General features: G+C 33.3%; 1 protein-coding gene across 7 annotated transcripts; it reads right to left on the bottom strand.

Annotated features, from left to right (window-relative positions):
* Positions 1-704: 704 nt before the first annotated feature.
* On the bottom strand, positions 705-10,556 carry LOC110665930 (uncharacterized). Of its 7 annotated transcripts, none has more exons than XM_021826242.2 (13): positions 10,271-10,556; positions 9,007-9,108; positions 8,691-8,898; positions 8,305-8,394; positions 6,843-6,956; positions 5,731-5,916; positions 4,770-4,895; positions 3,050-3,552; positions 2,228-2,327; positions 2,057-2,116; positions 1,575-1,667; positions 1,359-1,478; positions 705-1,262 (listed from the first exon to the last, which is right to left on the bottom strand). In XM_021826242.2, the coding sequence occupies exons 2-13, from the start codon at positions 9,042-9,044 to the stop codon at positions 945-947; spliced, it is 1,956 nt and encodes a 651-aa protein (XP_021681934.2). In that variant the 5' UTR covers positions 9,045-9,108; positions 10,271-10,556; the 3' UTR covers positions 705-944. The 7 variants fall into 7 exon arrangements, with proteins under 7 accessions (XP_021681934.2, XP_021681932.2, XP_021681930.2 ...); XM_021826240.2 differs by lacking the exon at positions 10,271-10,556 and adding an exon at positions 9,423-10,215 and having other exon boundaries at positions 6,879-6,956; XM_021826238.2 differs by lacking the exon at positions 10,271-10,556 and adding an exon at positions 9,423-10,212.
* Between the last annotated feature and the right edge of the window lie 3,817 nt (positions 10,557-14,373).

The following is a 14,373-nucleotide window of genomic DNA, read 5'->3' as shown; positions in this document are numbered from 1 at the left end:
TAAAATAAGAAATACAAGTTTTCTCTCATCTTAACTTGAAAAAAAACAACGTATTGCATTGCAACATAATCCCATTTTAATTTGAATTCATTTAAAACTATATATATAAGAAAAAATTATATACATTTTTCATCACCGTTTTTAAGAAATTATAATTTAAGGTTAATCAGTACATACGTTATATAAAAATTATTTTTAATATTGTAAACATTACTTGCATATAAAAGGAGATATATGTGCCGCAATAATAATTTTTGTGATTCTTTGTTTAATAAAAGTTGGCAACTTTGTTTTGTTCAACCATTTCTACCGCTTCTTATCCCGTCACTTGTTTGATTTTGAAAGCTACAAAACCATCCAGCAATAAAATTTAGGATTAATTTTTGTGATTCTTTGTTTTGTAAAAGTTGGCAACTTTCTTTTGTTCAACCATTTCTACCGCTTCTTATCCAGTCACTTGTTTGATTTTGAAAGCTACAAAACCATCCAGCAATAAAATTTAGGATTAATTTTTGTGATTCTTTGTTTTGTAAAAGTTGGCAACTTTCTTTTGTTCAACCATTTCTACCGCTTCTTATCCAGTCACTTGTTTGATTTTGAAAGCTACAAAACCATCCAGCAATAAAATTTAGGATTTACATAAGTTCATACCAAGTTGAATTTTAAGACTGATTCCAATAACAAGACGACCTGTTCGCTGTAAGTTTGGCAAAGCAAATTATTGCAACTTTTATTATACATCTACAATTCTGCCCTGCATCACAATAAATCAGCAACAAACGCTAACCTAGAACAAAATGTACAGGTCTACAGGCTAAAGACCAAAACTGCCACCATCTTCATCATTTCAGGGAGGCTAAACCTAAATCACATGAATTTTGAATTGAGCTTTCCAGGTCCAGTCAAGTCACTTTGCCAGTCAAAGTTAGTATAAACACGCATCATCAAACTGAAATTTTCTCAGGCATGAAAAGGTAACGGAAACGAGAATCAAATGGAAGAATGCCACAATTGTGAGAACCAAGCAGGTTTTGCCGCCTCTGTGAAATGCAATGCTCAACCAAGGCAGCTTGACTGGATGGAAGGTAATGTGATATCCAAACAGCCAAATTCGAGTCATCAACAAAACCTTTGGCAAAACAGTGTAGCATTTTTGGCACCAATAACTTCCCTTTATTGCTAACTCCAACTGAAGCTCTTATGAAGTCATGCTGGGCTTCTTGAAGCTCCTCCATTACATTCTTAGCAGTGTAAACTCTTACCTGCATTTTCCATCCACTAAAATATCATCTAAAATACATCTGAATATACAAGACTATTAAAATAACTCTGGCATATTACAAAAGAAGCATTATTACCGCAGGGGACGAATACATTCCACAGCTAAGAGCAAATGCTACAAGCGGTTCATGTGTATCTATTGCAGACTTTCGTTGTTCCCCTGATACCTTCAGCCTGTGAAGGGCAAGAAGCAAAGCCTGACAATAGTATTTGGAAACATTGTTAATCATAGAATGACATAAATAACAAAACAAAACAGTGAACGACCATGGCATCACTAAGATAGGTCATACGATTTGTGGCCTATGGAGAGGTGGTTTCATCTTCAATATTACATACTCAATGGCAGCTGCACTAAAAGAATGCCCCCCAACGGTGTATGCAGCCTGGAAGAATCAAAACATTGTCTCATCAACAGATTCTCACAAACATGAAAACCAGTAATCAATCTCATGCTCAAAGACTATAGCCTTAAAAACTGTTCATTTCTTAATCAGAATGACACAGAAAATATCTATTTGACGCTGATTCATTCAAGGTCTAGTCAGGATTTAGGAACGTCTTTTTGACAAAATAAACTTGGTAAAGCCAAAAGCTCAGATGGATATAATCATAAAAAAGATCCTCTCAACTTTAGGTGAAGAAACATATGAACCATATCCATAAATATAGCAGATGTGTATAAAGGGTTTCACTCACTATGGCACTTCCCTTCACCTCAAAAACAAATTAGAGGGCAAAGAAGAGGATTGGAGATGTTCAGTTATGAACCAACCTTTTGCATCAATGAGAAGAGCTTCAAGTCACTTCTTGGAATTCCATATGCCAAGTATGCCTGCCAAAAATTTAGAAAGAAGAACAATTAAAAGTTTAACCTGTTTAATACTTGAAATCCTGCTGTGTCAGTTATGCTAGAAAATTACATGTCAGAAGCATAGAGACCTACATGCATTATCAGTGCATTGTACAAATTGATCCAAAATGCAAGCTTCTCATTGCATGCCAAGTGGATAGGGTTCACTTTGGCCAGTTGCTCAATAAGAGTCCTGCTCTCCAAAAGTCCAAACGGTATAACCAAACAAGATATATAGATAAGATTTCAGACAGCTCAACCAATCAACACAACCATATCTCTATAAAAAAATAACAAGAAGTTTATCGAAGTATCCAAAGTTTTTTTTTTATTTTTTTTTCTACTTGTTTCATCCAATGCATACAAGATGAAAGGCAAAACTCAAAATAATGCTCTCAGAAAATGAGTTAAAACTGCACATTTCCATGCCCAACCTCAATATATTAATAAGACGGTAGGGTGGAAAAGAATATAGCATGCAACTTCAGGTGAAAAAACACCAGTAAAGTGAAACAATATGAAGGAAAAGAATAAAGCACATAATATTCAGATTTTTTGAGCATCAATTATATGAATTAGTCATCATATCTACAAACTTATGTTCAGAGATCAAGAGACATTATCTTGGAAAGAAAAAGAGAAATTTAAAAAAAAAAAGGAAAAAGAGAGAGAGAGAGAGAAAGAGATTGTGAGCTAAGGTAATTATAATTTATAAAGTCAAATTCATGGAAGAACTCAAAGCAAACCATCCAGGCAAACGGAATGCAGAGAACTTTCTAGATCAGAGATACTTAAAAATAGTTTCAGTATTTATTTTATAGTAATAGTTTTTATCATTTTGAAATCCTCATAGACTCTAAATAGTTTAAGAGACAGATACGAGAAGATCTAAGCCAGAAGGGTCAGATAACATACCTGAACCTCCTTAATGCACCCGAGGCATACTCTAATTGCTTCTTCCCAACTGACATCCAAGAAACTTCGGTTGCCAAACCATAGTTTCCAATGTCTGCCCAACTCAACTTTCCATGCAATCTATAAGGATCAAAGACATTCTCTGAAGCCAAAACTTCAGAATTACTCTGTATATCAACTTGGGGGCTCTGCACCCACGATGAAATCACTGAGCGCTCAGAAGATGACCACCACGATGAATTGGAAAAATGTCCTCGTGGTGACACAGATAAGGATTGGCTTTCCATTGCAGATGACTTGGATGGCAAAGTAGAATCTGCCAGAGACATGAATATATTTTGCATACATCTTACCATTTCCTCTGAAAGTTGATTAGGGTAATCCCAAAGGCCCTTAGGTGGCATTCCTTTTGAAAGGTTCTTGAGCTTTACAGATTGAGTAGGTTCAGTATCCATCTTAACAGATATATTCTCCTGAAGTGGTGCAGTTGACTTCACTGCATGCTGATCCAAAGTAATACATGTTAAATGGTGAGTACTCCATTGATAAATTTCTGGCAAAGATTTTCCGTTTAAAACTAACTGATTTATTAATAAATAATTGAATATGATGGAAATATTGTAGAGAGAGAGAGAATTTTCCATTTACAACTAATTGATTTATTAATATAATAATTGAATATATGATAGAAATATTTTAGAGAGATAGAGACGAGCATATCCATCACAAGCAAAGAAGAATAATCATCAATAAGGCTCTAAACTATCCCAAAATTTTTGACAAAATGGTAGATTTCAAGCATCTATAGGTTCAATCTGGTTATCTTTATAGGCAAATTCTATTTGAAAAAAAAAAAAGTCTTTCCCAGTTCTTCTGCATGGTCATTTCCAATCTATGAATTCAACAGCAAAAGCAATCAAAACTGATCTGATTCAAGGCTTTATCTCTAGAGCTCAGAGTTTCACAATGTACCAGTCCTAAGACCAAAATCATTGTTATTCAGTTGGTCCATGTGGTTTCACTTGCGAGTGAATTCATTAAATCTGCTCATTCAATTTAAATACCCTAAAAATTTCATTTCTGCTCAAACTCCTCAGAAATCAGAAGTATAGACAAATGAGCCCTTAAACAAATAGAAATTGACTGTAAAAAATAAATATATAAAAATAATATGCTAAAACAAAAAGATGAAAAATCTTTATTGATGCTCCATTGTTAAACTTTTTTTTAGAGAATAGATAGTACGAGTGAGTCTAATCACAGAGCAATTAGCAATAGATAGCAATCCAACAAAAAATGCATGTTTCTGGAAAAGCACCCAACTAACTTTGGATTCATTTATTCAACAATTTGCAGTAATTAAGCTTTTGTTTTACCCTGCAACATGCACATTGCAATAGATTCTCCTCCTTTAGGAATTGGACTTGAATAGCACTGTTCAGCAAATTTTAATTCTAATTCTGATATGTTAAAACCACATTGCCTGACAGACTTAGGTACTTGTACTGTTGTACATGGACACTTCATTCATAAACCAGATCAAACTCAAATCTTTTTAATCAGAAAAGTTCCACTTTTTGTCAATAAAACATGAAGACCAAAAAAATCATTGCAGTAGCAACCTGCTTTAAGGTTGATGTTTTTACAAGTACACCATACTACAATAGTCATCAAGCATAAAATATAAAGCTACAAAGGAAAAAGGAATCCAGACAGATACCTCCATCACTGACTCTGTACAAGGTTTTTCACTGGTAGATTCTAAAAGGTGTTCTTCACATGAGATATTGTCAGAGTGATGCAGTGCACAATTGAAATGCTTTGAATGCCTCAAAGAAGATGAAATCTGGAAAATGTTATAAAAGGTCACACAAACCGCAAATTTTGGTAAATAAGGTAAAATATGCATACCATACACTAAAAAATTCTCATACTTCCAATATTTAGCTATATGGAGTTGCAAAATCAGTAATAGGAGTAAGAAAAGCATATTCACATATGAAGCGAAAAAAGCACTTCGAACGCATAAAATTGGCATAATGGTGTGAGAGTGGAACTTTAGTTCACGATTCATAAAATCTCATTTGAATAACACCACCTCTGCATATTTGCATATACTTATTTTTGAACAAGTCAAGAAAATCCTCCAAACTGAAATTCTGGAATTTGGTTCACACTTCAAATGAAAACACTACCTCTGCCAAGGCCAATCTTTGGACACTGTCAGGGAATATTTAACAGCCTTAAGAAATGTGTGATGAGAGAGAGAGAGAGAGAGAGAGAGAGAGAGATGAAAACCACCAATTTACATCTGTCGGGAATCCCACATCAGGAATGTATGAGATGAAGGGCAAAATATAAACGGTTAGGTTGCAACATTGAATTGGCTAGTCATTTTGATGTGCAAAGCAATTCAATCACCTATATAATATGTCCAGCATTCTCTCCAAAATTTAACAGTACGCATCAAAAAGCAAATGTAAATGTCTGTGGCATTCACAATTAACAACTAGTAGCACTGAAAGACAGCAGGAAAAGGAAAAGCAACATCAACTTCATATGTTTCATAGGAAAAAATGGTGGGCAGAATGTGATCAATATAAAATCTAGCCCAGGAAGAAATGGAAAAGTTTCTTTTATAGTCAGGAGAAATAATGTGTCAAGAGAAACAGATTAATTACCACTGCTTTCAAATTTGCAGAGGAGCAAACAGATATGGACTGAGACGTTGAATGCCTCAAACGATATTCAGCAAGCCTCCGCTCATTTCTCTCTTGACTAAGTTGGAAATGCAAAGAGACAATTTCTTGCTCAAGTTTTAGAACTGTGACTTCCAGTACAGCAATAGTGGATAGAACGTCTTGAGCCTGAGGAAGCACAAGGTGAGGCTTTAATAATAATCTAAAACTCCTAACAGGATCCCTAACCACAACTGAAATAGAATAATAGAAACCAGAATATGTAGATCAACAAACAAAAAATTAACCATTTGTAACAAAATCTTTCAACAATGATTGATCTAAAATTTTAATCCATTGTGCAATCAAGACATTACTTTGATTGCAGTAATCTAAATGCAATCAATCTATGTTGCATGTAGCAAAATCTTTCAACAATGGTAAAGATCTAAAGTTTGGTAACCACAACTTTTAGAGATCTAAACTTAGTCACCAAACTCTATTAATAAGCCTCCATGCAAGCTCTTGGACATTGCTCACAGTCCCTTTCAACACTTCTCCACTATTAAATGGAGTGAACTAGACAGCTTGTATGAAGCAGGGACCACAGTAACAGTGATTGGTTATATGTGAGGCAGCAACTGATTGTTTGGATAGTGCCATGCCTAAAAATTAGTAAAGAGTGGTTAAAATTATCAGTCAGGCTGTCCTCGAATTCCAAAATTGCAAAGAGGAAACTAGCCATGTATGCAGCAGACTACCATTGTAGAACTGTAACTCAAAGCATCTATAAAAGTTGAAGTCTAACAATTTGATAATTATGAGATTACAACATCCATGAAGTCATCCAAGTCAGATCAAGGTACCAATTATTTTAAAAAGAAGAAAAAATTTTGTACTGGAGGCCCCACAGCACATGCACAAACCACAAATACAGAATAAATTCTGACATTGCTTGAACTGAAAAATCACCAGTACAAAGTGAAATATTAATTTAGAAAATGAATTCCAAAGGATACCTCATGGAAATTATTTTCCTGATCACTCATGAACATATAATAACACACATACAAAAGATAATAATCAGACTAATAATAATAATAATAATAACATACATGTTGTGAGAGGCAAGATGGACAAGATAATTTTACAGCTTTTTTTCCAATAGCATCTTCCAAAATAGCATGTGTTGCCATCTCTTCTTGCAACTGCTGTTGCAATCTTTGCACCTGTTGAAGGCACAATTCATAAAGGTCTGCTAAGTAGAATACAATGGCAACTGAGCAAACTTTCAAATCAGTTCTAGAAAATCATTTGCGAGACAATAAAGATATTCAAACAGTTTGATGCTTGCTCAAAAACAGCAAAATCTCATTTATATGTTTTCACTACATCACTAATTCACGCAAACTGCAAATGACCTGTCTAAACTACACTCTATGGACAACAGCCTTAAGCATCTAAAGACTTTGCCTCTAGAGCATTCTACACCTCAAATTCTCTGTGGACTAGCATCTAATTTCTATAGGGACCTATAAAAACTCTATATCTAGATGATACCTACTGATGTCCTCATCATTGCAAACAGAAGCTTGTTACTGTCGTCGCAACCTGCTATTTATCAGAAACCATAAATGCAGCTACAAGAAGGACCTCATTCTGGAACAAACACCCGCATAGCATACTTGGCACAGTCCTCACAAGTCAGCTCTCTCGAACAATCAATAACATAGATTCCCCCAGATATTCTCTGTAAAGAGAAATGTTGTACCATTACCCAAAAGTTCCCAGATCAACACAAAACGCAAATGTTTTTGGCAAGGATAACAAGGCACTTATTAAGTATTGTACATAAGAAATCCCTTGCTCTAAGGTTTGAGGAAAACACTAACAATAGTCCCTACATCATTCTCCATTTTAATTGCACTTCAGTGGTATTTTATGGTCCCAGTAAATTGAAAAACAGCACAAAAGAATATTGACTTGAAAATTTAGTATTTTCCCAGTAAATTTCTTCTATGGTCCCTGAACGAATCACCAAATTTCGATATTGTCCCGCAACTTTAGCTTGTAACTTAGATACCACTGAATTTGTTAAGTCATTGCAATAATATCAATGCCATTAGAATCTGATGGTTTGTTACAATGAGAAAATTAGAAAAAAAGTGAATACAGGGTTTTCAAAGATTGTACTACAAGGTGAGGAATTCAATTTAGCTGCCACATAAGCATTCTGGGAAAAGATTAGCCAAATTCTGGCAAAAGTGACCTTTATGCAATGTTTTTAATAAGTTCATTGATTTTTAAGTTAAAAATTAAAGTTGAGGTGACAAAGACGAAATATAGTGACAATTTTAGGAAATAATATAGGTGAAATTTACTCATATTTTCCTATAACAAAAGCATTTCATATCTATCACTGCCACTATATTCATATAATAAACATGAATAATTTTGTTGAGTGTTTCATGGAATCCCTTTGTTGCTCCACATAAATCCATAACAAAAACAAAAGTGACACAAAATTTCCACAAAAACAATATCAGAACCATAAGGCTTCAGGATGGTAGAACTCACATCGTGTTCTAGTTGGATTCTGTAAGGAAAAGAATTATTGCTTGTAATGCTTGATCCAAAACTTCCAGCCCCATCAATAATATTGTTCACCTGAAAAGCACAAATTTATTATCAATTTGAACAGTCATTTTAACAACTGGAGCAGATTAAATGAATGAGCACAATATGTCAATACCAAATAGCTTAAGATATGCGAAGAAAAATTTTCAATTTCAAAAAAAAAAAAATTCACTATTCCAATAAAAAGTCGGTCCATTTCAATATAGAAGCCTCGAAAATGAAGAAACTATTAACAAAAGATGAAGCACCCAGATGGGCAAAAACATGATGACAAAAACAGTTCATGGCATCATCAAAGAGTGTAAAATCCCAGTATCTTACTCAACCTTTTGGTCTTCTGTCTTTGTCAATAGAAGCCAAGAATCCAATGCAACCCTTCCCCCATCCAGCCACCCCAAGGGAAAATGAAAAAGCCCGTTAGTACTGACCTCTAATGGAGAGTCATTGCTCCTAAGTTCATCAACAAGATCCAACTGAGTTTCTGAATCAACAAAAGTCAAGCCAGGCCGGAAAATTTTGGAAGTAGAATCCCTTCTGCAGAAAATACCGTTAAGATGCAAAGAAAGCATTAGAAACGCATAGAACCCTGTCCACCACTTGTATAACTGAAGAAGAGAAGAAAGCAACAGGGAGCAGTCTTACTGGCTCAAGGAAGATTGCGTAACTGAAGAGTCACACATCCTGTGATGAAAGGCATGAAAATCCCCAAATATGTTGGCCTCTATACCCAGAAAAATGTTTCGCCTGTGTACGAACAAGCATAAAAAAAACCCTATAAATTCACCCAAGAGAAATTATTTGAAAATTATATCGGCAAATCTAAGAGAGTAATTTTTGTCAATAATAATGATCGTAGGATAACATGATCTATGGGGGAAAATTAGATGCAGAATAATGGTAAGCACTGTGCTACCTGTGAATATGTAAAGAGGACAAACAAACTCATGAATGCTACAGCTCCCAGTCATTTTCATCACAACAATACAAAAAAAAAAAAAGAAAAAAATCAGCACGAAGTGTGAGCTTAAGCAGTTTCTCTTTCAAGTCAGAGACCCTACCACCACAACTTGAAAAGGAAGTCCCTAGAAATAGAGAAGAAAATTGACCAAATAGCATAATAGGAGTAGGATTTGAGCATCTTTCACATAATCAACTGCATTTTCAATATATGAAAATCAGAACAGAGTAAAAAGCAGTAAATTCTGGAACTTTTGAGTATATGATCATTTCTAAAAACAGAAAATGGATTTTTTTTTCAAAAAATTAGAATTAAAAATTTTCCATAGTTGTTTAAATGCAAACCGTCCACAAGGGGAAAAAGGGCGGAGGAAAGTGGGGTGCCTCCCTGACAATCATGGCAGACAAAAGTTGTAAGCAAGAAGGTCAGCATTTCGCGAAAATACCCTCAAAAGCGTTTCGAAGTTGAGTCTACGAAGGACGAGGAAAAATTAGCAAGAATTTGATATGGATGTTCATAAAGAAGGGTAACATAGGATGAATTTGCTTTGCAAAAGGCTTCTAATCTATAGGACAATGATGAAGCGAATTAATCAATAAAAGAAGTAAAAGCAAAAGAACAATCCAAAAGACAGATCTCTGTGGTCCCTGTTTCACACAAGGATATGTATGTTCACGGTAATCAGAAAGGTAGCACGTTGTATCCCCCTTTTTCTCAAGTCTCCTCTACCCAAACAAATAAAGAGACAAGAAAACAAATCAACGCAAACCCATATTTGGAATTGTAAAAAAATACGGTGAGATAGATGAGCGATCTGAAATGCTCCCCTGAGAGAGATGAATGAAATAATGCCAGTGACAGTGATTCAAAAGTATCCCAACTTGAAGGACCATTTCGAAGCAATGAACTAAAGCCAAAAAGGGCATTGGAGATGTAGAAGAAAGATACCTGGCTGCGGCTGGAAGCAATTGTTCAATCAATCACCCGAAACAACTTTATTGAACTATTGACGCGTAATTGCTTGTTTCCGTGCCCTCTCCGATGCAGCTAAATAATTTAAGCGAGGGAAAAAAAAATCTTTCGGCTCCCCCTTCAGTCTTCACTCTCAATCAACTACATCAACAGGTGTCGCAACCAAAGTTCGGAACCTAGCTTCCCATGAAATTCAAAATCGTTTCGTTCTACTCTGAAATAAGCAGTGAAAAAAGACAAATAAGTTGAGGCACTAGGTGCCTACTCTTTTTTTATCATTAAAAAAAAAAAAATCCTTACTTTTTTTTTCTTTTTTTACTGTACTTTTAATTTTTTATTTTTTAATAAAAATAGGCTAATTGAATTAAAAATTGTAAACATGTAACTCAGTTTCTATTTATATTCACAACTTTTATTTTTATATTTTATATAAAATATTTAAATTTTTAAAATTTATTATAATTATATTAAAAAGTGAAATTAAATTTAAAAAGATACCTTAAGTTTTATTTAATTAATTAAATAGCCTATTATTAAATTTTATATTTAAAATATATATATATATATATTTTATTTATTTTTAATTAAAATATTATAAAAAAATATTTTTATTAAATATAAAGTATGTATGTGCATTTTATTTAATGTGTTTAATAAAAATATTTTTTAATATAAAACTACAAAATAAATGTAAAATATATTTCTTTTTAAATATAAAGTTTAGTTAATAGACTATTTTGTTAATGAACAATTATAATTTATTATTAATTTTTTAAATTCACTTTTAACCTATTTCAAATATTAAATGTTTGGATATTTCGATATAATAGTGACAGATATTAAATGTTTGAATATTTCAAGTAAAATTAAAAATTATGAATATAAACACAAATTAATATAAACATGTGATATTTTTAGTCTAATGATAGCATGAACCATTAAGTTCATTACAATTATATCCTACTGTCTATTGGACCGTTAATTCTATATTTGCTATGTCAACACAGGAAAATGTTCAAAAAAATCTTAGTCTTTTTTTTTTTTTTTTACAATTGTACTCCAAATTAAATAAATCTAATTTATAATAAAAAAAGGAAAAATAATTATTTATAGCAAAACGATATCACTCTCACCAAGATCACAAAGTTTATCTTTTACCTCCTCACTCTTCGGCCATTAAATCTCCTCAACTTCCACGCCTCATAAAGCCTTTTGACACCAATCTCCTACACCTACTCACTTCATCTAACGCGCTTATTTCTCTCTGAATGAGCAGAAGTATGAAAAATATTAGTTTAGAACATTGATTTCAAAAATTTTCTTCTAGGGTCTTATGCATCATGCAAGATTCATTATTTACCTAATCGATTTCAATGTTAAACAGCATATTAAAACACTTTTAATATATTTGTAACATCCCTATTTGCATAGCCTGGTATATTTTACTGTTCTGATGACCGGAGTCGGTCCGGACAATTAAGGGGATTAGAACCACACTTAAGACAACTAGATAAACCATAAACACAAATAATTAGTAATGTCCAATTAGTTAAGCATAAACAAAAAAAACTGAACATAAGAAGTTAAACGAGCCGAGAGTCACAGCGATGGGTGAGTTTCTCGGGAACGATTGCGAAATCGATTTAAACTCAAATTTCGAATCGTAAAATGTGACGCCGCGGTCCTTAGGACCCTTATAAACACAGTGAAAAAGAGAAAATCACGAAAAAGAACTGTTAAGCCAGTCAAATAATTAGGTCAGGGAGCCAGAAGAAATACTGAATTATTTGCAAACCGGGATGAACCGGCGAGGGGCAATTTGGTCAATTGACCCCGAGAGCTGACTCCTTACCTAACTGTCAAATAAAATCGGAGAAAAGAAAATTTCAGAATCGAAAATTAAATTAAAGAACTAATAGAAAAATAAATTAAAAAAAAAAGAAAATGAAAAAGTAAAAAGGTGATGACATCATGCATGATGCCATAAAGAATAAAATTAATTTATTTACTTATTTAGATTTTTGTGTCTTCCATAAGGATAAAAACAAAATAAAGAAAAGAAAAACAAAAAAATCAAAAGTCTTCTTCTTCCTTTCTCCCTTGCCACCCTCACTCTCCCTCATTTCCCCATGGATATCCTCCATTAAAGCTTGCACTCAAGCTTACAATCCTTCATTAAACCTCAATAGCTTCCATAGAAACTTCATAAAAACTTGTTATAGTCACTTGGGAAGGAGATTGGTCATCAAAGAAAGAGGAAAAAAGGAAAGCTCAAAGACAACTAACAAGGTTAGTGATTTAAGATGTGAAGTTAGTTTAATTGTTGCATTTTTAGCTTGATTAACTTGTAAATAAACTTAAAATGGAAAGAAAATTTATTGAGGGACCAAACTAAAATTCGGCCAGCATGAAGGGGGAGGGTGATTTGCATGATTTGAATGGTTTAAATGGGTTTAGAAACTTAAATTAGTGAGTAGTTATGATTAAAGACCTTGAAAGTAGCTAAATGCAACAAATGACATGAATTAGGGTTTTGGACATTAGGGTTAGAGACAAAAAATGTAAAAAACTTGTAAATAGTGTCTTTGACCTAATGTGAAGTGAAAAATGGTCATTTGTGACCTAATTAAGTGTGTTAGAAGTGTTTAAATCAAAGCCAAATTCGGATTGGGTATGAAGCATGACCAAAAGTCAACTTTGAGGGATAAAAAATGAAATTTTACAAGTCCAATTAATATGGGACCAATTGGGAATGAAAATAGGCACTAAATGACACAATTTTCATTTAGGAAGCATGCCCAAAAAGTGACTAAAACCTAGTGAAAAAATTAACGAAATTTAGAAAATCTCAGTCTGTCCCTGTATAAACTGACCAAATGAATAGTGTTTGTTCATTTGGTCATAACTTGAGCTAGGCATGTCAAAATGATCTGAAATTTTACCAGTAGTTAGATGAGATATAGACCTAAAACTTTCATGAGGGACACAAACCCAAATTATGCCATTAACCCAATCAAATTACTAAGCAAAATTAGGTCACTGAATCTGCAGAACTGCAGATTTGCCATATGAACAGTAAAGTTTCAATGGCTATAACTCTCTCTAGAAAACTCCGATTTAGGTGATTCTTGAACCGATGGAAACCTAAGACATAGTAGAACATTTTGTATGAAGAAAATTAGACCAAATTATGGATGTAACTTGATCAAATTGCTGAACGAAGTTGGATCGATAATCTGCTAGAACCAAAATTTGCAGTATGAACAGTACACGTGAACAGTAACTGTATTTTGCCTATAACTTGAGCTACAAAACTCCAATTGAGGTGATTCAAAAAGGAAAATAAACTTAAGACAATGGGGAACATTTTCTATGAAGAAAGTTTTGCCAAATTCCAACAATAAAGTGACCAATGGAATAGTGCAACTTAGGACTCCAAAACTGAAATTTACCAAATTTGCCTAAAAGACTTAGAATTTGAGTAAACAACCAAAACTAACAAGTTTGGTGACCAAAATATGGTATGTGGGTGAAGTTGGAATTCCCTTACCTATTAAACCTTAGAAAGTCAACAATTTGACTTGAATAGTGTAATGAATAGTAACTCTGAAATGAAAATTTTCAAGAACGTTAGTTTAAGCATATTTGGGCTAGAATTAAGTATTTATGAATTAATTTATTGGATTTATACTAAGTTATGATACTGAAATACTGTGAAACTATGCGTTTCAGTGGAAAAGAACTCGGGAAAAGAACTCGAGGATTTGAGTCAAGGTCGATAGGTGACTCACATCAGGTTTGTGCACAAAAATTTATAAATTATAGTTTTCACAATGAAAATTGAGTTGTTATACATTGTGAATATGTTTATTTTATTATGAATTTCGAGAATGTTGTGCTACTTATTTTACAATGGAGATTTGAAATAAAGCTTGTTTAATTTTCTGCATTGTGAAATTTTTGTGTTAATTATGGGTTTTAAGTACTACGGTGTTGCCACTTGTGAATGAAAATTTGACTTTAGAAATTGATTGTGTTTCGCATAAAATATTTGAATAACTTGATTTAAATTGTTTTAA

The sequence above is a fragment of the Hevea brasiliensis genome, chromosome 17, assembly GCF_030052815.1.
Source record: "Hevea brasiliensis isolate MT/VB/25A 57/8 chromosome 17, ASM3005281v1, whole genome shotgun sequence".
In the NCBI taxonomy this organism is placed as follows: Eukaryota; Viridiplantae; Streptophyta; class Magnoliopsida; order Malpighiales; family Euphorbiaceae; genus Hevea; species Hevea brasiliensis.
The sequence above is the reverse complement of the archived record's forward strand: the minus strand, read 5'-3'. Positions and strand labels throughout refer to the sequence as shown.

Bases quoted from the DNA above. Each gene is read 5' to 3' on its own strand.
- LOC110665930 (XM_021826238.2), bottom strand. From the start codon at position 9,502: ATGCTCAAATCCTACTCCTATTATGCTATTTGGTCAATTTTCTTCTCT. The intron at 3,553-4,769 runs GTATCTGTCTGG...ACTTTGGATCAG, and splicing joins GTACAGAGTCAGTGATGGAG to CATGCAGTGAAGTCAACTGC. The intron at 2,117-2,227 runs GTAGGTCTCTAT...AATTTTTGGCAG, and splicing joins ACAATGCACTGATAATGCAT to GCATACTTGGCATATGGAAT.